The sequence below is a fragment of the Tachypleus tridentatus genome, chromosome 9 (genome assembly GCF_004210375.1).
Source record: "Tachypleus tridentatus isolate NWPU-2018 chromosome 9, ASM421037v1, whole genome shotgun sequence".
Classification (NCBI taxonomy): Eukaryota; Metazoa; Arthropoda; class Merostomata; order Xiphosura; family Limulidae; genus Tachypleus; species Tachypleus tridentatus.
The window spans coordinates 33,682,067-33,708,633 of NC_134833.1; the positions used below are offsets into that span (position 1 = coordinate 33,682,067).

The 26,567-nt window shown below is 32.2% G+C and overlaps 1 protein-coding gene across 3 annotated transcripts in view; it reads left to right on the forward strand.

The window, feature by feature from the left end:
* Positions 1-2,459: 2,459 nt before the first annotated feature.
* LOC143225030 (atos homolog protein A-like) overlaps positions 2,460-26,567 on the forward strand; it is a 29,968-nt gene continuing 5,860 nt past the window's right edge. For 2 of the 3 annotated variants that reach the window (XR_013013573.1, XM_076453689.1), the window contains exons 1-8: positions 2,470-2,712; positions 6,097-6,275; positions 8,875-9,071; positions 20,209-20,334; positions 20,805-22,317; positions 22,922-23,050; positions 24,866-24,936; positions 25,405-25,507. Coding sequence is in view for 2 of the 3 variants with exons in the window: in XM_076453689.1 (XP_076309804.1) it covers positions 2,697-2,712; positions 6,097-6,275; positions 8,875-9,071; positions 20,209-20,334; positions 20,805-22,317; positions 22,922-23,050; positions 24,866-24,936; positions 25,405-25,507 (2,334 nt within the window). In the remaining variant the exon portion in view is untranslated. Of the gene's footprint in view, positions 2,713-6,096; positions 6,276-8,874; positions 9,072-20,208; positions 20,335-20,804; positions 22,318-22,921; positions 23,051-24,865; positions 24,937-25,404; positions 25,508-26,567 lie in introns of all 3 variants that reach the window. The other variant, XM_076453688.1, reaches the window with a different exon arrangement.

A 26,567-nucleotide genomic window follows, 5' to 3' on the forward strand; every position in this document is an offset into this window, starting at 1 on the left:
TTTACCAACGAAAAGCTGGACTGACCGTACCTTATAACGCCGCCACGGCCGAAGGGGCGATCATGTTTGGTGTGACGGGGATTCGAGCTCGTGATCCCCATATTTCGAGTCGAGTGAATGCCTTAAACACTGTCATCTAAACTATAACTTATTACTTAATGTAGTGATTACGGTGAAAATAGCACACGTTTTATTTTATAAATATAACTTTATTATGAAAGTGTTTTGATAAATATGTTTTATTACTACTTAAAATGTCTCGTAAGCGAACAAGCTCAGTACAAAAAACAAACAAACAAACTACTTAAAATGTCTCGTAAGCGAACAAGCTTACAAAAATGTTGCATAAACAACTACCGTTAAAGTTAAAATTAGCGTCATATTATTTCAAGAATTAGCAGTTGCCATGAGAGACCTGGAAGAAAAGCTTTACAGAAATTATCTAAAAATATCGTACGCAACTTGCAAAAAGAAGAATCTATTTTTTCGAAAAATTTTTTAGTTATTGTTTTGTTTATTTATGTAATTTAGCTCAAAGCTTCTCGAGAGCTATGTGCAGTATGCTTATCAAATTTGAAATGATAGGTTTGAAAAATTTGTTTGTTTGTTTTGAATTTCGCGCAAACCTATTCGAGGGCTATCTGCGCTAGCCGTCCCTAATTTAACAGTGTAAGACTGCTAGTAATCACCACCCACTACCAACTCTTGGGCTAGTTTTTCACCAACGAATAGTGGGATTGATCGTCACATTATAACGCCCCCAGGGCTAAAAGGGCGAACATGTTTGGCGCGACGGGGATGCGAACCCGCAACCCTCGTATTACGAGTCGCACGCCTTAACTCACCTGGCCATGCTGGACCTAGGTTTGAAGGAAGACAGCCAGTCAACACTTTTCACCGTCATCTTGAGTTACATTTTTACCAAAGAACAGCGAGATTAATCATCACAGCTGACAAGGAGAGAATGTTTAGTGGCAGGATTACAATCTGTGGCTTGCAGATTGCTAATCGAATGCCCTAACCACCAAACCATGCCAGACTTCTGTTTGAAAAAGGAAAATTATTTCGGCAGTTTTCATAGAAATCTTAATAATTTAGCAAAAATTCTATATGACAAATATATAACAAACATATGTACTAGGCCAATTTGGTTTGAATTTCGAGGGCTATCTGCGCTAGCCGTCCCTAATTTAGCAGTGTAAGACTAGAGGAAAGACAGCTAATTATCACCACTCACCGTCAACCCTTGAGCTACTCTTTAACCAACGAATAGTGAGATTGATCGTAACTTTATGACACCCCCACGTCTGAAATAACGAGCATGTTTGGTGTGACGAGGATTCGAACCCGCGACCCTCGGATTACGAGTCGAATTCCTTAATCACCTGGCCATGCCGGGCCCACTAGTTCAGTATCATGAAACATAATATAAACTTTACTATAATATTCTCCCCGTGTCTCATCCAACATGCTCGCCCTTTCAGCTGCAAGGGCGATATAATGTTTCGTTCAATCCCACTATTCGTTGGGAAGACAGCTAGTCTTACACTGCTAAAGTAGGGACGGCTAGTGCAGATACAAAACAGCAATCTTGAACCTCATGTAGCTTTACTCTTTGGCAAACAACATAAGGACATAGTCTATGAGAAACCGTTTCAGATACGAATTTTGAATAACATGATAATACTACAAAAGAGACAGTGGATGTCAATAGATCTACATAAGTATCTTTGGACACTTTCGAAAATAGCTCCTTATTTATCTGTTAATATTTTTAAATGAGAAAATATGCACAAAATGCGTTAAAATTTAGTTGTTTTTTACAATCCTTTTGACACAAAGGTATGCAAGATCTGTTTATTCATAAATGCCCACTATAGGTTGAGTTTTATATCAACATCAGTTCTAAATCAGAATTGAAAATGTTATATTCATCACAGGTATAGATACCCGATTTTGAGTGTTATAAGCATTTTTTATTCTCACCACGAAGACATGTGAAAATAAAATGTGTTATTTGTTTTTGAACATTGAAAAGCTGTAGTTTCCCGCTAGTACAGCGGTAAGTCTACGGATTTACAACGTTGAAATCAGGGGGTTCGATTATCCTGCGGTGGACTCAGCAGATAGTCCGATGTGGCTTTGCTATAATAAAACACATATAAATTTGTAAATATATATACTTTTAGCAAATCATACGTTTCATGCTTGATATGAATGAAGTTTGATATATATACAACTGAAAAATGATTTAGTTTGTATTTGAAATCTATATACTTCCCTAGTTAGCGTTTAAGAGAATTTATATACAATCTATAAAAGTAGTAGTTTTATATAAAAAATATCTTTTTAATGAATTTCCTTCTCGTTATTTATTTAGGTTTTGAAGTTTAACAGAATGACTGGTTATGACACCTGGTTTTGTAGTACAGTTACTACCCTATGTTTGATTGGATGAAAGAGAAAGGCGGAGATGATTGTTCACGTGACACGTCTAACATACAATGCAGCGATCACAAATCAGCTGGTGTGTTTAGGTTGCTTGTACGTCAGCAAGGCGAAGAGAAGCTTAGATTGAAAATGTTTTTTGTTTTGTTTTTGTCATTGGTCAAACAAAAACTTGCTAATATGTTGCAAGGCAACATAGCCTAAGCAATTAAGTAAAAAATTGAGGATAATTTCTTATAAAACTGAGCATGAAACCTAATGAAGGTGAGATTTCTTCTTTTTCATTATTATTATTTTTTCTTTGCGTGAAACTAAACACGAGCTACCAAGGGCAGTTACTACTTGTCAATGTCAAAAAGGTACTAGCTTTCATTAAGTTAATTCATATACAAGATGTAAAGAAAACTTGGTGTTTGTATATTAGCAGTCGTTTTGTTAAAATCCAAGATGACTTAATGGGTTCAACCTAGTTCTAGTCGAAGTTAGAGAGACAAATCTTTGTGGAAACTATTAGGTTTGGGAGCATTAAATTAAACGGACAAAACTTTTAGAAGTAACACTTAAAGAATAAAAAATAATTATAAAATGTACAAATTAAATTTTGTGCATATAATTTTTAAACATGGTATACCCTCATCATTAGTGTTATCAATGCATATGTATCTTTAATATATTTTTGTGCATTAAAGGTTATTTAAAGGTATTGATTGTACTTTATCAACAGAGGAGTGCTAAATATACTTGCTCTGTTGTCTTAAAGTAGGGTTTTAAGACTAATGTGATTCGATACAACAATGAAAGTAAAAACACTTAAAAAAATTGATAGTTGAGAAAGATTTTAAGCTGTGAAATATTATTCAGAGGTAAATTTTTAAATTTGTATTGAACAATAAGGTATTGTTTGTTTTATTCTGTTTTAGAGGGAAGTATTATGGCTCACATTTTTAACTTTTTGTGTCTTGAAAATAAAAAGCCAAGAAGGCAGATATTTAGCAGCATGAAAGAAAGCTTTTCCCCTATTAAGAATTTTTTAATATACTCCAAACCTTATTAAGCAAAAGCCAGTTTTTTTTATTGATTTTCACAAGGAAAGTATTTCTAATATAATTAAGATATCTTTCAATAATACTTAATTTTTTTTAAATTATGCATTTATCTTTGTATTATTTATAAAGTCTGGATAGCTGTTATTGGGAATTACTAAAAAATTGGTCAATCTCTACCTTTTCTCTAAAAAAAACTGCTTTATGATTATTATCAGCATTACTTAAGAGAATTAATATTTTTCAGAACTTTTTCCTCTTGCTTAGTTAATTTGGATCCATTTCAATTTTGTATGCTGTGTTTATCTTTTGTCAGTTTTTGCTTATGATAGAATTGGCACAGTTTATTAGTTTCATTCATTTCATATCCTAATTCTTTTAACATTTTGTTTTTGGATATTTTTTTTGTTTTTACTATTTTTGTTTACTGGGTTATTTTCCAGTGTTTTGACAGGTTCTTTTTATCTCTATTTATGAAAAATGTGTAAATTATTTAGTTTTGAATGGGCTTCATTTGTATAATCCTCTCCAGAATGGAATGTTAATTTATTTTTCAGCATTCTTTCTTTTCTCCACCTTTAATTTTTGAGTTTCTCTACATTTTTGAAGTTGATTCCTTTGTTTTTGCTGCTTTGCTCTTTTGTCCAACATAGCATAATGTTTCCTTAAGACAACAAAGCAGTGGATATCTGCGTGTGTGTGCCACTAAAGCTATCGAGTTAAATGTGTATTTCCTTGTATATGATCTTATCATAAAGCACTTGGACCATTCTAACTTGATCAGTCTTGATTTACAATTAATAAATGGGCAGCAAGATATTATGTGTTCCTTCAAGGCTGCATGCACACCTACCCACACACCCTACATAAAAAGTTGAACTCATCCATTATGTTTCAGAAAACTATTGATTTCTCTCTTAAACCAAAATATTTTAACAATGTTTCTAAACATGTTAATCTGTTTTTAGATGTGTGTGATTAGATGTAGACACGTCAAGCTAGTGGAAAGTTTCTCTGGTTGCCCAAACCGTTGTTTCCTTTTTTCTTGTTTTTTGTAAGTTCTTACACCAAACAGCTTTACTGTTCTTTCTTTGTTTGATAAAAGCTTAAACTTCAGTTCTTTATTCTAGTTGTACAATTCTTAGTTTGTTAGCTTATATGTAGTAAGTTTATGTTGGTATGCTGATGGACAAATATTTTTGGTGACATTGGAGTAGCTTGGGAATAGGATCAGGACCCATAAATTTTGTAATTGTAAGGTCAGTAGTACTTGCTGTCTCCAGAAGCATATGTACTTACTAACTGTCTCCAGAAGTATAAAGTGTATCAAACTTTATTTGATTTTAGTCATTGAATATGTATGGTACATTGGTTAGCTTATGGCAGTTCACAGATTATTTTGAGATTAAAAGAATTGACATTTTCATATTTCTATATGTTTGTGTAAATATATTAGAAAAAGCTGTACACATACTTATGGGAATTTCTGTGATAATAGTGTCCATTAAGAAGATGTATTTTATCTGAGCATACAGCTGTCAGTTCAACTTTTGAGCTCTACAGAAGAGCAATTTGCATCTGTGTTTGTGAAACGGCTTTGTAAACTTTGTGCAAATGCTTAACCAATGATGTACTTTAGCACTTGTTTATCAAATAGGTGTTTGAACTTACATACACAAGCTGTTAATTAGTGATAAAAATGTGAGTTATCACACACGTGCACACGTTTGAAAGATTATGTATAACTAAATTTTATTTTTTTACTTGTGATAGTTTTGTATCTATATATATGAAATTATATACATGTATATATTACAAATTATATAATACTTTGAATAGAAAAATAATAAAAGTCCATAGTTTTATAAACTAAAATCTATATAAAAAGAAACTTCTCCCTTACAAGATATGTGAGTTTCTAGGAAACATCTGAACATCAACCTAGCTAAAAATGAATGCAAAGTTATGAAGTTGAAAAGATATTGAATTTCTAAAATTTTGATAAAAAGAAGAATGAAATATTCTGCACTAATTAGTGAGCAAGCATAGTCTTTACAGAGTGTTGGTTTGTTCAGTACCAATTACAAAACAAAATGCAAAGCAACAACTAAATGAAAGGTTTCTGAAGCATATGAAGTCAACAAGCAAAAGTAAATAAATAACATGGGTAGCAAAAGCAAAAATATAATCTTAAGTTTTTCACTGGTGCTGTTTTTTTTTATTTTGGAATTAAACCAAACATACGTTTACCTACACAACTACTTTAATTACTGTGAATTATAGAGTTGATTTGAAAAAAACAAGAAAGTAAAGAACCATACAAACTACAGTCATTACCTCCTGAAGAAATGTAACTGATTTGTTTTATTTACACAATGAAAAGCTTAAAAAGTAGCATTAGAAATAAATTCAAAATTAGAATGCTGCTTAAAAGACAGGATGAGTTAAATGGCATTTCTTTTGAACAATATAGGTGCACATAAATGTTTGGTCTTTTTTTTTTTATCTGAGGAAGTACATTTATATGTTACTAATTTAAATCAAGAAATCAGAAATATTTTGAGGTAGATGAGAAATAACAAAGTTGGTATTGTTTTACGTGTAGATATGCATGGTGGTGCAGAAGAAGTAGATTTAGATCCATGTGATCTATATGTTTGTTTGGGAACACTGATTGTTGAAGGTCGACAACCGGGACTTGCAGAAAAAGGATATGGTGAAGGTCCTCACTGTTTACCACCTCATGGGCAAAACAGACATGAGTGTGACTTTTCATCAGAATCTGTAAGTGTTAGCCACATGACTTTGTGCTCTTTCATTGATTTTATTCACATATGTGTTTGTGTTTCTGTTATGGCTTTTCTTACAAGTTCTTTATAGTAAAGATGATTTTATTGTGTCCCAAGTTTTACATATATTACATTTATTCAGAATATTAGGATTAAAAGAAGATGAAATGTAAAAAAACAACAACAAAAGAATACATTGTGAATTACAGATAAGTTCATAGTAGCTCTGTTTTTGTTCAACTTATTGCATTGTGCTTTAAATCACTAGTGAGTTCATTATTACATGTATGACTCTATACCTACAGACAATGTATAAGAATGCAAGTAATTACAACTATATTGTACATGTTTATATACAACTCTGTTTAAATAAATTTTGTTTCCACTATGATTAGTAACTGTCATTTACAATTTAATTTTTGGTCTGGATGATTAAACATATTTTCAGTTAGCATTCTTTCTCCAAGTTTCAAAAAGCTTATTAGAGCTTTGGTTAACTAGAAAGCTATCAAATGCAGATAAAACAATGAAATGTGTTTTTAGAAGAAAAGAATTCTAATGACAATTATTTTATTTTATAATGTTAAGTTACAAATACATTTTTGTGGAATAATTTCTAATTGAGAAATGTTTATATTCAGAAGAGTTTTCATAGTTTTACTACTATTGTGACCTTTCTACCACATAAAGTACTTGTTAGTTAAACTTGTTACTTGTAATTGCAAAAATAAGTAAGCTTGTAACATCAAACAGAATTGTGTTGTATCATCATTGTAAACAATTTGAATTTTCATATTTTTACCTTTAAACATTTAATATTCACTGCTGAAATTTGATAGGCTATGTTGGAAACACTATTTATACTTTGGATATTTGTCGTTCATTTTAATTTAAATATGTTCTCAATAACATCTGATCAAAGCAGGCTACCTACATAAATTAGAAATAAAAATTAACTTGAACAACAATATAGCCAGCTCAGTATATTGGTTTGATTGAAAGTATGCTTTCTTAAAGCCTTTCACAAGGATTAAAAGTATGCAGTGGAGGCTCACTCCAAATTGCAAACTATCTGCTCAGAAAAAGAAACAAGTACAAGTTGACTAACATGGAGAATGAACTACCTAAAACTTTATAATGCTTTCTTTGTAACTTTGGTATTGTTTAACTATATAGACACCAATTTCTCTTAAAATATTCTGAAGTTAATATTTATATGCTTGTTTATGTACATAAACCATTTATCTTAATGTTGTGACAATGACAAAACGGAGGGGGTAAAAAGAGGTTACAGAAGTATTTAATATAGACAATGCATTGAGGGAAAGTTTGGAAAGTTTCTGTAACCTATTTCTGTAAGGCTTAATCAGATTACCCCCCAGTCTTATATTCTGTGTTATTATGTGTGCTTTACATTTCTAATTTAGTGGTTAAACAAGAACTGTTTGGTTTTTTTAACAAATTAGGAAAAGTTAATTTTGACATGTATATATAATTTTTTTTGTCAATTTTTAAAATCTAAAGTATAAGTAAAGTTATAAAAACTGAATTTATCTTAACATTTTTCAGTGTTCAAGATTTACCTCTGTGCTAAAAAAAAACCAGAAACAACCTTCATGGTCCTTTGAAAAGATTTAGTGACATTTTTCAGAGAGATGCTGATTTTTTCCATTTATAATTGTTAAGCCAACTCTAGTAATTCAGTACACTGTGAAAAAATTATTTTGATGAAAAATACTGTACTTCACTGTACAAAAAGTATTTGCTTATGAAGGTGTATGGACTTAAGATCAGTCACCATCAAATTATAAGAATTTTTGATGAAAGTAAGTTTACTACTTGGTTTAGAAGGTAACTTGTAAAACAATTAATAAAACCAATTTTGCTTGATTGAATACTGGAACCAATATAAAAACATTTGACTAGGCACTAGTTAAAGCTGTATTAGCTTTACAAATTAATGTAAAGAGTCAACTGTGAAGATGTCTTGGTGTAAGCTGTTACGAAGTGGTGGATTTGTGAGTTGACTGAGAAAATTATTAATATTGAAAGTTCACATTACATATTTGTATCAATGTCTCAGTTGAATTCCAAAATTCATTGTATTTCTTGATCAACATTTTCAAGCTGCTTAGACAAGTAAAACACATTTTAACAGTTCTTTACTTTGCTTATCAATCAAGCATTACACTCACATTTCAGCATTTTGGATTTTGTGTGGTGGAGCACTTATTTAAGTTTGTAATTTAAACAAATTATTACTAATCATATTTGTTACTGCTGTAACCTACTGTTTACTCAAGTGCTAGGAAGGTTTGTACCAAATATTAACAGAAATGTTACTTGAAGTGTCAAAACAAAAATATGAAGTGTATTATTTAATTCAATCCTGATGATGACAAGAAGTGTCACTGATAGTCTTTGTTATGTTATTTGAAGACAATTCTTTTTTTCTTCATTAGTATTTGTGTTACTTTAATTATCCAAACAGCAAAGAAATATGTATCTTTTTTAAAACATAAGTTACTATAATTTTTGAAAATTATTAAATAGAGATTAATTAAAGAATAACTAATTATGTGTAATGTCACTAGTGCCAGCGACAGGCTGTCTTTTTGAAACACATGCTACTTCTGTGGAGAAACAGCATTCCAATGTCCATTGAGGTTATTTTACATCCAGATTGTTGTAAGCCTGCAAATTTGGATAGTGTAAATGTTGAGGCTTCTTCTAATCCAGATACACCATCTTGTCTGTTGGAGCAATGGAATGTGCACATGTTACCAAAAAGGTAAATTTTAAGCTAATTGTAAATTTATGACAAAATATATTTTTGTAGAACCAAACTTTAATACAACTAACAGAAAAAATGAAATTTAAAATAGAAGAACTGACTTGTTCTGAATTTAAAATGTGCACAGTTACATTTTTGTAAATAGTAATGTTTGAAATTGTCTCAGTTAAAAATTCCTTCCTGATTTGTACTTTAAAATAACATTTTGAAAAATCAATCATAAAAAGAGCAATAAATAGTTATTCTGATATCAGAGTATTGTCAGTTTGACCAGTAAACCTAATATAATACTGTAATACCTAATATAATACTTTCTTTTTAAATTCTATTTAATGGTCAGAATTGAGCTTGATGAGTGGTTTATGATTGTATCATATTATCTAAAATATTTTAAAACTTTTAGTTTAATCTGTTTGAGTGTTAGCACAAATACAGCCAAAAAACTGATTGTTTCATTTAAGTTGCTTGCTTTTGTATTTTTTCCTTTATAAATAATATCTGCTCTACCCAAGGAGACATTGCAGTAACATTGCACATCTGTGTTGAAAAGTTCAATGACTGCAACATTCTTTGCTGGCTGAGTTGATGATGTTACAGCTGATGAATGCTGTTAGAGAATTACAAGTCATGTGGTGATACTATGGCAAGGAGAGCATATGTTTTCTTGTTACATTGGAATCTCTATGCTTTCAGAGTCCTGCTTGGCTAATTAGATGTTTAACTTGACAGAAATTTGTCTCTCTCTCTAGAGACAAAACTGTTGACTGGTTTACTGATCCAGTAGAGATGATTATCCATTCAGCTACACAAGTATTTGCACTGTTTTATGTCTTTAACATGTCCAGTCTGGTATTTCTCACACAGCATAAAACTCGGTCACGATTTCAAATTCAGTTTATTCTGTAAATTTTCTCTTCAGTCCTCCCGTTATTAAATGGACCTATCTAATACTTGCAAGAAAATCATTTGATCTCATAACACCACAGTAATCCACATAATTTCTACTTAACACTAAAGTAGCATTTAAAAAACAGTCATAAACTGCACAAGTATGTATTATACTCTTGCCCATATGAATTTTTGGGTGATTTAATTGTGATGATTGAAAGAAATAAAATGTGGTATTATTTAAGGGATATTTTTTTAAGTAGAAGAAATAGTTTGAAATAGCAAAATTAAACAAGAATTATAAAAACATCTTTCTAATAATTAATTATGACATAAAACTAAACACCAGGTTTCAATACCTGTGATGGGCACAGCACAGATAGATCAACATGTGCTTTGTAAGAAATAAAAAAAATGCTTTCAATTAGTTTTTGTATTAACTGTTACTGTGCTCATTCCAATGGAGTGTTGCAAATTCTATACATCAGTGAAGTAACTTTTTAAATTGCTTGTTGTGTAAGAAAGTAACTAATGATCAATACTGAACCAATATACACATGTACCAATTTAATAATAAAGGTAGGTGTAACTGTGGGATACTTGAAGCCTTTCCTTGTTGACCTTGCTGTTAATAGTAATGTGACTAAGTTCTGAATGCTTTCACTACCTTTACTTTCATGTGACTTATTGTGTGTGCATAAGAAAAAATGAATGTCAACTGCTAATGTTTCTGCCAATATCAGAAATTTGAAAATTTTCTTTTAGGTCTTACTTGTGTAGAATGTCTCTAGCATGTATTAGGAAGCTTGTTTGTTTGTTTGTTTTAGAATTTCGCACAAAGCTACTTGAGGGCTATCTGTGCTAGCCGTCCCTAATTTAGCAGTGTAAGACTAGAGGGAAGGCAGCTAGTCATCACCACCCACCGCCAACTCTTGGGCTACTCTTTTACCAACGAAAAGTGGGATTGACCGTCACATTATAACACCCCCACAGCTGAGAGGGCGAGCATGTTTGGCGCGACTGGGCGAACCAGCGACCCTCAGATTACTGGCATGCATATAGCAGCTAGGCCATGCCAGGCCTGTATTAGGAAGCAGTGGCTTTATTGCCAGCTCTTATTGGTCAATTTATTAAACGTGATGATCCAACATTATATATTGGATGTCACATTCATTTGTTAAAATCTTCCTCACTTTCATTATCTGAACTGCAGAATTTGTAAACTAACCCTAATTCTGAAGGAGCTGCTTCTGGTCTGACTCATTTTCCTGTTGTACCTGATGGTGCTAATGTTATGTTAAACAGTTCCATTTTAATCTCTCTATTTTCTATCTTCTCCTGAATATCAGGTTCTTGTTGATGTTATTAAAAATTAACTGAAACTTAATAGTTTTTATTGTAGTCATCTTCTTATCAAGTTCTTGACCCTCAGATAGATTTGGGGGGGAAGGCTTCCATTGGGCTTTACACTTTATCAGTTTTCTGCCTTGCTTGCTGTCAACTTTGTTCATACGAGACTTTCTTCTTTACAATAATTATTACACATAAGTTGTTCTCAGTTTCCTTATTCATTTAACCAAGATAAAGTTTTTACCACATAGTCTTCATTATCTGAGAATCTCATAGATATTATTCTTTTGTCATGTGGCTATACTTTATATCAAGATACATGAATTTCCTGAAATTTTTAGTGTTTTCATTTACTTCTATTAATCATGTCCCTCAAGACAACCAGCAAAAGTTTGTTCTCCTGCCATGCCTTCTTCAGCTATTTCAACCTATACTGCCAAGTTCTTCACTACCCATTCAATGATTGACTCTCTCATTTTGGGGATGAATATCCCATCTGCACTTGGGGGGGTTTGTTATGAATCATTGGTTCACCTGTGAGACTATTACATTTGAAACAATTTCATTCTGGTCACGGTGTCTTTTAATCCATTTGCTTAGAAATTCTAGATCAGGTTGACTCTTGAACTTCTTTAGAGTAGCAGTGAGACGTGCTTATGACACTTCTCTAAATTTTTTATTTCTATCATTTTTTTGATTCTGTAGAAACTTGAAATTGGAGACATATTAAAACATTTCATGATCTATCTCTTCTTGGAGATGTTTCATATTTAAATGGAGAACATAAGTGTGTTATGAAAGTTTTTCATCACAACTACTGAATGATGATGGTGGATGTACAGAATGTTTATCTATCAGTTGTATGCCATAAGGAGGTAGTTCATCAGTTTATTACCCTTTCCATCAGCTTCTAATGTTTTCTATTTAGTTTTCCTCTTTGTACAAACTCTAGAAAGTTCTGAAAAAGTATAAAATTTTAAAATGTTGTTTTCAATGCTGAAAAAGTCTTTTGGGAATAGAAATTTTCTGTTCAAGTATGGAAAATGTCCTGAGAAGGAAAAGTTCTGGAACATGCATATCTATCTGTTACAGTTCAGTGTGATTAAGTAGGCCTAGAAATATACTGCTTTGAGTTAACTACAAAATCCTCCTGGCAATCAGAAGAATGACATCTGTTACAGTTCAGTGTGATTAAGTAGGCCTAGAAATATACTGCTTTGAGTAACTACAAAATCCTCCTGGCAATCAGAAGAATGACATCTGTTACAATTCAGTGTGATTAAGTAGGCCTAGAAATATACTGCTTTGAGTAACTACAAAATCCTCCTGGCAATCAGAAGAATGACATCTGTTCCAATTCAGTGTGATTAAGTAGGCCTAGAAATATACTGCTTTGAGTTAACTACAAAATCCTCCTGGCAATCAGAAGAATGACATCTGTTACAGTTCAGTGTGATTAAGTAGGCCTAGAAATATACTGCTTTGAGTTAACTACAAAATCCTCCTGGCAATCAGAAGAATGACATCTGTTACAATTCAGTGTGATTAAGTAGGCCTAGAAATATACTGCTTTGAGTTAACTACAAAATCCTCCTGGCAATCAGAAGAATGACATCTGTTACAATTCAGTGTGATTAATTAGGCCTAGAAATATACTGCGTTGAGTTAACTACAAAATCCTCCTGGCAATCAGAAGAATGACATCTGTTACAATTCAGTGTGATTAAGTAGGCCTAGAAATATACTGCTTTGAGTAACTACAAAATCCTCCTGGCAATCAGAAGAATGACATCTGTTACAATTCAGTGTGATTAAGTAGGCCTAGAAATATACTGCTTTGAGTTAACTACAAAATCCTCCTGGCAATCAGAAGAATGACATCTGTTACAGTTCAGTGTGATTAAGTAGGCCTAGAAATATACTGCTTTGAGTTAACTACAAAATCCTCCTGGCAATCAGAAGAATGACATCTGTTACAATTCAGTGTGATTAAGTAGGCCTAGAAATATACTGCTTTGAGTTAACTACAAAATCCTCCTGGCAATCAGAAGAATGACATCTGTTACAATTCAGTGTGATTAAGTAGGCCTAGAAATATACTGCTTTGAGTTAACTACAAAATCCTCCTGGCAATCAGAAGAATGACATCTGTTACAATTCAGTGTGATTAAGTAGGCCTAGAAATATACTGCTTTGAGTTAACTACAAAATCCTCCTGGCAATCAGAAGAATGACATCTGTTACAATTCAGTGTGATTAAGTAGGCCTAGAAATATACTGCTTTGAGTTAACTACAAAATCCTCCTGGCAATCAGAAGAATGACATCTGTTACAATTCAGTGTGATTAAGTAGGCCTAGAAATATACTGCTTTGAGTTAACTACAAAATCCTCCTGGCAATCAGAAGAATGACATCTGTTACAATTCAGTGTGATTAAGTAGGCCTAGAAATATACTGCTTTGAGTTAACTACAAAATCCTCCTGGCAATCAGAAGAATGACATCTGTTACAATTCAGTGTGATTAAGTAGGCCTAGAAATATACTGCTTTGAGTTAACTACAAAATCCTCCTGGCAATCAGAAGAATGACATCTGTTACAATTCAGTGTGATTAAGTAGGCCTAGAAATATACTGCTTTGAGTTAACTACAAAATCCTCCTGGCAATCAGAAGAATGACATCTGTTACAATTCAGTGTGATTAAGTAGGCCTAGAAATATACTGCTTTGAGTTAACTACAAAATCCTCCTGGCAATCAGAAGAATGACATCTGTTACAATTCAGTGTGATTAAGTAGGCCTAGAAATATACTGCTTTGAGTTAACTACAAAATCCTCCTGGCAATCAGAAGAATGACATCTGTTACAATTCAGTGTGATTAAGTAGGCCTAGAAATATACTGCTTTGAGTTAACTACAAAATCCTCCTGGCAATCAGAAGAATGACATCTGTTACAATTCAGTGTGATTAAGTAGGCCTAGAAATATACTGCTTTGAGTAACTACAAAATCCTCCTGGCAATCAGAAGAATGACATCTGTTACAATTCAGTGTGATTAAGTAGGCCTAGAAATATACTGCTTTGAGTTAACTACAAAATCCTCCTGGCAATCAGAAGAATGACATCTGTTACAATTCAGTGTGATTAAGTAGGCCTAGAAATATACTGCTTTGAGTTAACTACAAAATCCTCCTGGCAATCAGAAGAATGACATCTGTTACAATTCAGTGTGATTAAGTAGGCCTAGAAATATACTGCTTTGAGTTAACTACAAAATCCTCCTGGCAATCAGAAGAATGACATCTGTTACAATTCAGTGTGATTAAGTAGGCCTAGAAATATACTGCTTTGAGTTAACTACAAAATCCTCCTGGCAATCAGAAGAATGACATCTGTTACAATTCAGTGTGATTAAGTAGGCCTAGAAATATACTGCTTTGAGTAACTACAAAATCCTCCTGGCAATCAGAAGAATGACATCTGTTACAATTCAGTGTGATTAAGTAGGCCTAGAAATATACTGCTTTGAGTTAACTACAAAATCCTCCTGGCAATCAGAAGAATGACATCTGTTACAGTTCAGTGTGATTAAGTAGGCCTAGAAATATACTGCTTTGAGTTAACTACAAAATCCTCCTGGCAATCAGAAGAATGACATCTGTTACAATTCAGTGTGATTAAGTAGGCCTAGAAATATACTGCTTTGAGTTAACTACAAAATCCTCCTGGCAATCAGAAGAATGACATCTGTTACAATTCAGTGTGATTAAGTAGGCCTAGAAATATACTGCTTTGAGTTAACTACAAAATCCTCCTGGCAATCAGAAGAATGACATCTGTTACAATTCAGTGTGATTAAGTAGGCCTAGAAATATACTGCTTTGAGTTAACTACAAAATCCTCCTGGCAATCAGAAGAATGACATCTGTTACAATTCAGTGTGATTAAGTAGGCCTAGAAATATACTGCTTTGAGTTAACTACAAAATCCTCCTGGCAATCAGAAGAATGACATCTGTTACAATTCAGTGTGATTAAGTAGGCCTAGAAATATACTGCTTTGAGTTAACTACAAAATCCTCCTGGCAATCAGAAGAATGACATCTGTTACAATTCAGTGTGATTAAGTAGGCCTAGAAATATACTGCTTTGAGTTAACTACAAAATCCTCCTGGCAATCAGAAGAATGACATCTGTTACAGTTCAGTGTGATTAAGTAGGCCTAGAAATATACTGCTTTGAGTTAACTACAAAATCCTCCTGGCAATCAGAAGAATGACATCTGTTACAATTCAGTGTGATTAAGTAGGCCTAGAAATATACTGCTTTGAGTAACTACAAAATCCTCCTGGCAATCAGAAGAATGACATCTGTTACAATTCAGTGTGATTAAGTAGGCCTAGAAATATACTGCTTTGAGTTAACTACAAAATCCTCCTGGCAATCAGAAAAATGACATCTGTTACAGTTCAGTGTGATTAAGTAGGCCTAGAAATATACTGCTTTGAGTTAACTACAAAATCCTCCTGGCAATCAGAAGAATGATATCTGTTACAATTCAGTGTGATTAAGTAGGCCTAGAAATATACTGCTTTGAGTTAACTACAAAATCCTCCTGGCAATCAGAAGAATGACATCTGTTACAGTTCAGTGTGATTAAGTAGGCCTAGAAATATACTGCTTTGAGTTAACTACAAAATCCTCCTGGCAATCAGAAGAATGACATCTGTTACAATTCAGTGTGATTAAGTAGGCCTAGAAATATACTGCTTTGAGTTAACTACAAAATCCTCCTGGCAATCAGAAGAATGACATCTGTTACAATTCAGTGTGATTAAGTAGGCCTAGAAATATACTGCTTTGAGTTAACTACAAAATCCTCCTGGCAATCAGAAGAATGACATCTGTTACAATTCAGTGTGATTAAGTAGGCCTAGAAATATACTGCTTTGAGTTAACTACAAAATCCTCCTGGCAATCAGAAGAATGACATCTGTTACAATTCAGTGTGATTAAGTAGGACTAGAAATATACTGCTTTGAGTTAACTACAAAATCCTCCTGGCAATCAGAAGAATGACATCTGTTACAATTCAGTGTGATTAATTAGGCCTAGAAATATACTGCTTTGAGTAACTACAAAATCCTCCTGGCAATCAGAAGAATGACAATCTGACATATACGTGCTGATGGAACATGTATTCATTTGACTAGTTTAAATATAAATATATTAAATGAACTTGTTTAAATGAATGTCGTTGCAAATTAATGTCTATAGCATTGTACATGATATGTAGTTATATGAATGTGCATTCATGGTCCCAAACAGCATGTGCATTTTAATGCTTGAAATGACACCACAGGTACTCATGTTACTTTCCAATTATTTTAATGTGTTATTTCCAAGGTGTCCAGAGTGAAGAGGTACCCTACTGGTTAGAGTTAACTTAGTTGTATGTATAGTGCATGCACACAAATCTGTTACAGGCTGTTTGTTTTGCATAAATATTAGATTCAGGCCTGGCTTGACCTCTGAATCTAAATTCACTTTAGATAATAGAGATCCAGATAAGGAAATGTAGGCTTTTGACCACTTTAGAAAGAATAAGAGAAGTACAAAGAATTGGTGGATGCTGATGAACCAAACAAAAGCATGCTGTGTTATGAGTCAAACAACTTATGTTACCAACATGGAAGATGCAGTTATGATAAGCCACATGAGTGAAGAAACAAAGGCTTGATAAAAACACCAGCTGGATGAAAAGAAAAGATAATGCAAGAATTGGTGGATGCTGATGAACCAAACAAAAGCATGCTGTGTTATGAGTCAAACAACTTATGTTACCAACATGGAAGATGCAGTTATGATAAGCCACATGAGTGAAGAAACAAAGGCTTGATAAAAACACCAGCTGGATGAAAAGAAAAGATAATGCATTTTTATGGTTCAACAATATATATTATGCTACTTTATATGATTCAAGGGTGGTTTTATTATTCAGACACAGTCCTCCTGTCACAAGAGCCAAAATTGTAAAAGGTTATTTTGCTATTATATAATAAAACAACCATGAACATGAATGGAATAATTAGTTGATGATTCCATGATTAGACCTAGGATTTTTGTACGTACAACCTTACTTAGGTAAACACCGAAAATGCAAGTAATGGTTTAAAGTAAAGCTGGCTGTAATTACCTGTATTAAAAGTAATATTAACAGTTTAGTGTTTAAAACATGTTAAACATACTTGCAAGCTTATTGTTAGTTTGTTTGTGTTGCTGCTAAGTACGTAATCTCTGTTATTAGTAACCCTAATGTAGATCTTGATATTGTTGCTTAGTATCATCCATTTTTGTATTTCTTACAGTTTGAAAATATTAATACACTGTGGACTTAATTTTTGAAGATAATATGCACACCACTTTTTGAACAATTTCTGCACTGGTGCTTCTAGATGTACTAATGGTACAATAAACATTTTGCTCCATATGAACATCCTTGTGTGGCATCTATGGCAAACCATTCATTTGTCATGCATACAGGAAAGGGAACACCTTACATTTTTATATTTTCCTTTTTTAATTTCTTTACCTTATTTGCATTGAACCACCTGACAGTTGTGGGTGGAGCCTATCCTTGGATCTGCCCAAGTCTTTTTGACTGTTCCCAGCTAACCAATGACTAGGCTTGTCTAATGGCTTGGCATTTCTTTTCAGCTCCCAGGAACATGTCCAGTCTTTAGTTATTACTTGTCTCTTCCTCTTGAGAATTATCCACCACAGGAACTGTATTTTGATTTTACAAACCTGTTATGCCACCATTTGTGTTGGCATCTGAGAATGTGCCATGGCTCTATGTACTTACGGTACCCATACCAGCTTTTTTAACATATTATTTTCAAGGTGAAGAGTTATCCTGCTGAGAAGAATGCCTCTTTCTGAGTGTCCTTACTTTACCCCAGGCTTTTATGAGAATGGTTTAGTCCACTTTATTTTCCAATGAATCCAGTTCATTGATCTTCACTCTGGTTCTAAATTCTCAATATTTTCATGGTTATCATGGCCTGTTTTGTTAACTTCCAACTTATGAGCCTGGCTTTCCCACACCCTCCTTTTCCATCTCATTGTGGGTATTCTGGATTTTAGTAATTCAACCTGATTTTAAATTATACATTTTCAGAATTAACAATAATTTCAAACAGATACCTACCCCTTAAGTACGTTCCCATTCACCTTTTCCATAGCTGCGAGATACACGTTGTCATGATTGCAAACAAGGAACTCTGGCTTATGGTGGTAAACCGAAGCTTGTGTACATTGTCTTGATGAATGTTTAGTAAGTCATAGTTTGTGTATATTCTATTGATGAATGTTTAGTAAGTCAGAAGATGGGAGGAAAAAAACTCTGGATAAGTTGATGCAATGCATGAGTCATAGATATTCATAACCTAAAGTAAAGTGATTATTGTCAGCATAAGAGCAAACTCAACAAAGAAATGCTGTTAGTATTATTAAAGAAAGTAGCTGCTTGAAATCCATTTTAATTCCAAAAATATAAAAGGTATGTTTTATTTCTAATTCTTTTGGAACATAAACGTTTATTTATAAAGAGGTAAAGTGGATTTAAGTCTTTCAACACCATGAATTGTTTTCCTGTGCCATTTAATATGTGAGTCTCTTAAAACAGGTCATTTACTCTTACCTCTATGTTAACCCTATTTTTTATGACGTGTTATTTTTTTATACATATGTTGTTTGAATACTATCATAGTGAGAGAATATCAACTTTGCAAACAACGTACTTTTTATATATAGCATGTAGTATACTAAGAATCATGGTGAGAGTATATTAAAACTTTGCAAACAGTTGTTTTTATATATAGCATGTAGTATACCAAGAATCATGGTGAGAGTATATTAAAACTTTGCAAACAGTTGTTTTTATATATAGTATGTAGTATACTAAGAATCATGGTGAGAGTATATTAAAACTTTGCAAACAGTTGTTTTTATATATAGCATGTAGTATACTAAGTATCGTGGTGAGAGTATATTAAAACTTTGCAAACAGTTATTTTTATATATAGTATGTTGTGTACTAACAATCATGGTGAGAGAATATCGACATTTTGCAAACAAAGTTGTTTTTATATATAGCATGTAGTATGCTAAGAATCATGGTGAGAGTATATTAAAACTTTGCAAACAGTTATTTTTATATATAGCATGTAGTATACTAAGTATCGTGGTGAAAGTATATTAAAACTTTGCAAACAGTTGTTTTGATATATAGCATGTAGTATACTAAGTATCGTGGTGAAAGTATATTAAAACTTTGCAAACAGTTGTTTTTATATATAACTTGTAGTATACTAACAATCATGGTGAGAGTATATTAAAACTTTGCAAACTTTATATGCAAAAAACGGCTCGTTTGGGCTGAGAAAACACTTTACATAGAAGAGCGAACAACGTTTCGACCTTCTATGTAAAGTGTTTTCTCAGCCCAAACGAGCCGTTTTTTGCATATAAATTTCTCAATAAGTGGGTTTCTCGTCATCACTGACTTTGCAAACTGCTTTTTCTTGTGTGAAAGCTCTTATTAGTAGTTCTTCTTTGACTTGTGATCTGTGATTTGAATATTGAAATGTAATTTATGAAATCATGCTTATTTAGGTCAAAAATATGGTTAATGGTTGAGATAAAAGATTACAGTTCAAACTTGTACATGTAAGAAGTTAAATTTGAATTGACTATCAACTGGTTAATATGGATTTAGAACTCTGTACTTTGTATTATAACCACTGTGATGAAGAATGTACAGTAAACATTTTTTTTGAGTGATTTGAATTGCTTTGGTGAAAGAGAAGAGATGTAAACTTTTTTATTATTGTAGAGTACAAGATGCGAATACAACTCCTCGTGGATTAATTCTCGCATTACGTTCATTTTTACACTTCTCACAACTAAGTGCCTGGCTTAGTCTCTCAGGAGGGAAGTCTCCAAAAAACATACAGTATAGGTGAGTGAAAACTTTGTTGTTAAGCAATTCAAATTTGTAGCAAAATAAGATTAGAAACTTAGTCAATTACCATTGATTTTATTGTGTTAATCGGCATTTTACTTCGAAAATTAATTTTGAAATTTCATAGTGAGGTAACCATGTAGTAATAATTATTTTTCAAATTGTGTTTAATTCAAATTTAATTACGGTCATTCTTCTGATGCTTTAAAAAAAAAAAAGTAAACTTGTAGTTGAAAGCTTTGAGGTGCTACTATCTTCAATCAGAAACTGTTTAGTTTTGAGTAACTAATAAATAGCAGAGCTTCACATATTAGATTGAGTAAACAAACCAATAACTCTTGTTATGCTGTTGTTAAATGTATTTTTAATGTGTTTTTATATTAACTCTTTTGAAGGAACTTTATGCACGTGCATGAACTTTGATTTAATAAAGATTTTTATTTTCATAACAATTATTTTATTTTCAGGATCTGCGTCCCAGGAGAAGCATTTTCAAACAAATTTTCCAGACCGCCTGAAATGCATGTTTTTCCTTTGGCAAATGTTGGGAAGAACAATGCAATGAAGGTGACCGTGAGAACTTTACCTCGTTACGTTCACACTACTTTAGTGTGCAGTGCTCATCACAAACAAGAACGTGAAATTGCAAAAGATTTTAAAAACATGAAAGTTGAAGATGAAGGTTCTTCAAGAAATAACAAAGACTTCATTGTGGATGATTGTAGATCAAGAATTGATAAACATCATAGAGGGAAAGTTTTTCAGCTGTTGGAGAAAAAGTCATCATGCACATCCAGTCCTGCTGATCCCATGATAGGAGACTGTCTTCTTGATCCACCACAGTCCTTGCAGATGTATCCCAAGAGATATCAATCTCCATCTCGCAGTGGGAGTCCCAGCCTTGAAGCTCCTGAACGACTTATGTTAGGTGCTACTTCTTGTAGAAAAGAAAATGTTAGACAGAAGTCTGATGCCTGTGAAAGGCACCAGCGCCGTCCAGTTGTTGAACGTTTCTTGAAAAAGGAATTTGGAGGGGTAGCTGCTAGCTTATCACCTACGAGATATAAAGGAATTGCTTCAGAGTTGAAGGAACCAGAATTAGCAGCAAAGCAAGATAGCAATTTATTATATAAAGACAAAGCAACTGAGTCAAGCTCTTATTTTTATAATAGAGGAATTGCATCATCTTTCCCAAGTGTAGAGATGCAGTTTGTTTTAGAAAGATTGCACCAACAATTTTCACACTGTAACCACATCTCTAAAACACGAAATTCACATCAGATTCCTTGTATGCAGAAAGATAACGTACATTCTACTGTACCAGATAAAAATATTCATCTACAGTCTTTGAAATGCTCATCTGTTACAAATAATGTTTGTGATAACTCCACTGTTCCATCAACTGAAAGCAAGCTAGCTAAATATCCTAACCAGTTTTACATGAATGGTGATTCTCCCTTATCTACTTTTAATTTCGAACCTTTGACTCACAAAAACTTGTCTAACTCTTTAGAAAAACTAACTTCTGTGCTACAAACCTGTGATGCTCCTTTAAAAAGTGATGAAATACAACAGGCTTGTGATACAATAAAAGTCTTGGAGGTAGAAAAAGAGTCTGGGGAGAAATCATGTAATCCAGAGATACAATCCCAGTCCATGTTTTATTTTCAGCATGACTGTGAAAGTCTTGAGCCAGATTCTTCTAGAGAATTTATAAACAATTCTGCTAATGGTCATGTATTAATAGAAGATGCAAATGACACAGAAAATGATGAAAATACAACCTCTTTCAATATAAAAGAGCACATAAAGGTTGATAAGAAAGACACAAAAATGAACCAAAAACTGAAATATAGTAAAACTTGGAGTGAAGGTTTGAGCCAACTTCGAATTAAAGCCACTATAGCAAAAAGTAACCATTTTTTGAACCATTTTTTCACAGAAGCTCAAAATGGTTCTTCTTTACATGACAATTGGAAGGTATGGATAATTTTATTAATTCTATTAAATTCAGAATTTCAGTATTGAAAGTTCCTGCAAATGTGTGTATATTTATATCTGTGAAGTTACAAGTAGAAAAATACGTTAAGGGTATGTTGTTGTCACTTGATTTTCTTTTCACTTCTCTAACATATACTATTTAATAGTATAAAAAATATAGTTTAGATATGATAATTTAATTAAGGCATCTTTTGCAAAAAGGTCAAATATAAAAGTAAGGACAATGTTTACAATGCACAATAATGTTATTTAGCTGACATCCAACATCAAAGGACAACTCTACTATACTGATTAAAAACACATCAGGCAGATAGTTTTATATAGAACATTTAATTAATTGTAAACTTCAAAAGTGGTATGAACATTCCACATAAGAAATTTAAATGTTATTTGTTATTTAATATTCAACTGACTTTAGGTATATTAGGTTAATTTAAAACTAATGTTTCAATGCCTTTGTATTAAATGAACTGTTTTGACAGTGTGGTCATTTGATACAAAATTCTATCAAAATGTTTACTTAGCTTTCTTTTGCAAAGTTTCTTTTTGGTACTTGTGTTTATTGAATGAACTGGTTTTGCAGGAGAGGAGAAAATATAGAGGTAATAATGTACCATCTGCAGAAGCGAAAGCTAAGTTCAGACGATCACTGGATAGTGCAACTAGTTTGGTATTTTACAAGTCTAGTGGGTTTGCTCTTACTTCAAGTCCTGTAAGTTATCAATATTTCTTGAATAGTAAAGTAATATAAAATGAATTATACATAGTATATCTGTTTATGCACACATATCCATCCAATGCAGCTATTAACTCCAAAACTGCATTGTGAAATATAAGTAGCTTATGATTTACTGAGAGCATGAACAAGTCTTCATTCCATTGTTGAGGATAAATTCAATTTTTGTATACATCTGGAGCAGTACATTATTATTTTTGTTTGTTTATTTTATCAGATCCTTTTTTGAAGGTAAGATCTTTTAATAATTTTTTCCCTATGTTTTGTTTGCTTATGTTTGATATTTCCTTTTCTTTATTTGATATTCCATAGTTTGAGCAAATAGAGAAAAAGTCTGAGAGTCAAAGTAATGAATTTGGCAGCTATGTAATTTTTGAGTCTTGCAAGATTTCAACTTTTTGTTAACTTTTAATAATAACTATTAGAGAACAGTCATTTATATTCAACATTATAAAAGTCTAGCTTTATATCCTTGTGGCTACTTTCTAGTCAGTTTCTTATACATGTATTTTGAAAGGGTATGCTTGTGTTCCTGTCTCTTTATGAGAAATTTATTCTTTCCCTTTAGTTGTACCTTTTCGGAATGCACCCTATGACTTTTTCCATTGTTACCTTTGCCTGTTTATGAATTGCATATTCAATCTATAAAAGTTACTTGAAGGACCTGTGCACCTAGTTATACAGTTTTTCTCGATGTTGTGGCAGACAATGAATCTTTCTTCTTGAAACAGTTTTTGAACTATAGCTACATAGGCATGAACATATGTTTGTGTGACAATTTTCCTTTGTTTATCCATCAATGTGTCTGTTTATTGTTGTCACATGTCAAAAACAAACATGCACAAGTATTTTCTTCAGTGAGTACATCTTTCATTGTTATGCCTTGTATCATTATAAATACTGGGTGACGGTTTCTCACTCCATGATTTATTTTATCGTCGTAATAAATTATTTTTTATGGATGTTTCATACTTGATACGATACTATGAAATAACAATACTTTATCATAATTTTTTTCAAATAAATTGATAAAAACCCTATAACCAGAGCACTTTTGAATGGTCAACTTTTTGAGAGTGCTTGAGTTCTAGGGTTTTTGTTATTTTATATTAACACTTCTTGCACCTAAGTATTTTTCTAACATCATTAATTTTCTCATAAATATTGCTACTATTTGCAAGTTTAAGAAAATTGTACTACAATATTTGATAATATATTTTTATTAGTGATGTATGAATTAATTTTGAACTTTATATTTTGTTTTAACTTTCTGTAAAACATCTTAAGAATGTTTGTACAATATTGCTTTATTAAAATAGAATCATGATAAATAAAAAGGTCCAGTATTCATAAAACTATTTCAAATTCAGTTTGATTAAATCTTTGGTGGACATTGGCTTGTGTTTTTTTTTTTAAGTTGAAAGTACTGTAGTTCGTCGTAATAGTGAGTATGATTGTAATAATTCATTAATACTTGATTTAATTTAAGCCCATGACATATTCCTAAACCATATTCAAAACAAGGTGATTTTTATTTCCTCTACAATTTTCATAATATAACGTAAATAATCTCATTAGATCCATGTTTTATCTTTTTAGTTATTAAAAATAATTTCTGATGATTTAAGGGTTACCTAACACTTATTAAAATTGATATGTGCATTTAAAAAAAATTCTTACTGATACTATTTATTTTCACCTTGCATATATATGTGTCTTAGTTGTTTATTTTAAGTCACTTAGTATTTCCTATATACATCTTGTTCATCAGTATTGCAAACCTTGTTTTAGGCTCCCATTCGAAAGTCAGGAACTTGCTTTGATTTTGACAGTTCTCTTACTTCAGTGTCAGCCATAAAAAGGTTTGTGAATGAATTTTTAAGTTTCATGTGTGAAAAGTAAATATTTTATCTAGACTGACTAAAACCAGTTTTTTTTTTAAGTGTATCATCAAAGAACATTTACAATAATTTAAATTATTTTACTATTAGATTGAACATGTAGTCTTGAAAAAAAAAAGAATATATTCTTGTGAAAATATGAGGCTGATTTCCTGGTAAGTTAGTTTTTATCATGACTTATTTTGTTTCAAAGGGTGTATTATGTGGATGATCATACAATTAGAAAGAAACATGGAAACTGACTCTTAAAAGAGCTGGAAGTAAAGCAAAAACAAATTGGAATATTTTATTACTGAGCAATACAAGTCTTACCTTTCTAAAATAAACACTGCTTAATATTTACTAGAAAGTCCCTCGTCCTTAAATAGTTAAGTGTACAGCATTTTAATGTATGAACATGTTTATTTTGCACACTATTCTCCTTTCTAGGGCATTATTTGAAAAGAACTCCGAAGATGATAACCAAAAAAATATTCTTAGTACCAGTGCTCCACCATCCACAACCACAAGTAGCCTATTGTGTAATTTTGAGGTATATATATTTTACATATATTTCAAAATAAAGAGCAGAATATTACAAGAATATTTTTTAAACTTACCTCCAAACAGTATTTCTTCTAAACTTTCAAGTCACAATTGTTGAGTACATAATTTACTAATCTTGAACTATGTATGACACACAAAAGTTGTGATTAGTTACAATTTTACAAGGTTTTGCTCTGTCTATAATCCATGTGCTACTGACAGATGTGCTCAAAAAATAACTGGGAAAAATGGTAAACATACTGGCAAGAAAGAAGGGGGGTGACTCATGATTTGAATACCATTAGCAGTTGTAACTTGTCAAATGATGTGAATTTACAGGAAACATCAAGTTATCAATTTCATGTTAAATATAATGTCAACTTTTAGATTTATATCTGTGGTGGTAATTACAAGTTGATAAAAGAAGACTTGAAACATGGCTTGAACATATACTGTTTTCACTTGCAATTTTAAACATGGGGAATTTCATTGAAAGATGTATGAGAATAATGTGCAGCCAACTACTGGAAAGGCATATTGCTAAACTACCATAGTGTACTTTTCTCATAAGTGTTGTGCTTCAAGTCAGCTTTGTTTTTTTCAATTTATTTAACCACTATTTACAACTGATACTACTATTCATAATCATGCTTGAATTATCAACTGACAAAAAAACTGCCACTGCTCTTTGATAGTTACTAGCTAAACAGGAGAACCTACTGGCTTTTTCTAGTTAGTAACTGTTTCTTTCTAGCTCTTTTTATAACCTACAGCCAAACAGCGTTCAGGAGAAGAGTAATATGTAATTTTTCCTTTGTTTTAAAGTTCATAATTATGTTTGTAACTCTCAACCACTTTACTCTCAACAGTCATGAGTTGACTTATATTATATGACAAATACTTAACATTTATTGTTTGGACAATTTTTCTATTTCTTTGCAAGTTAGAATCATGTGTGGTTGCAATCACTAACACGTTTACCATGTAAACTAGTTATTCAGTATGGATGAGTTGGTGTGTTTTTAATTGAGCTGCTCATAAATGTTTTGTTCATCATGTACTCACTT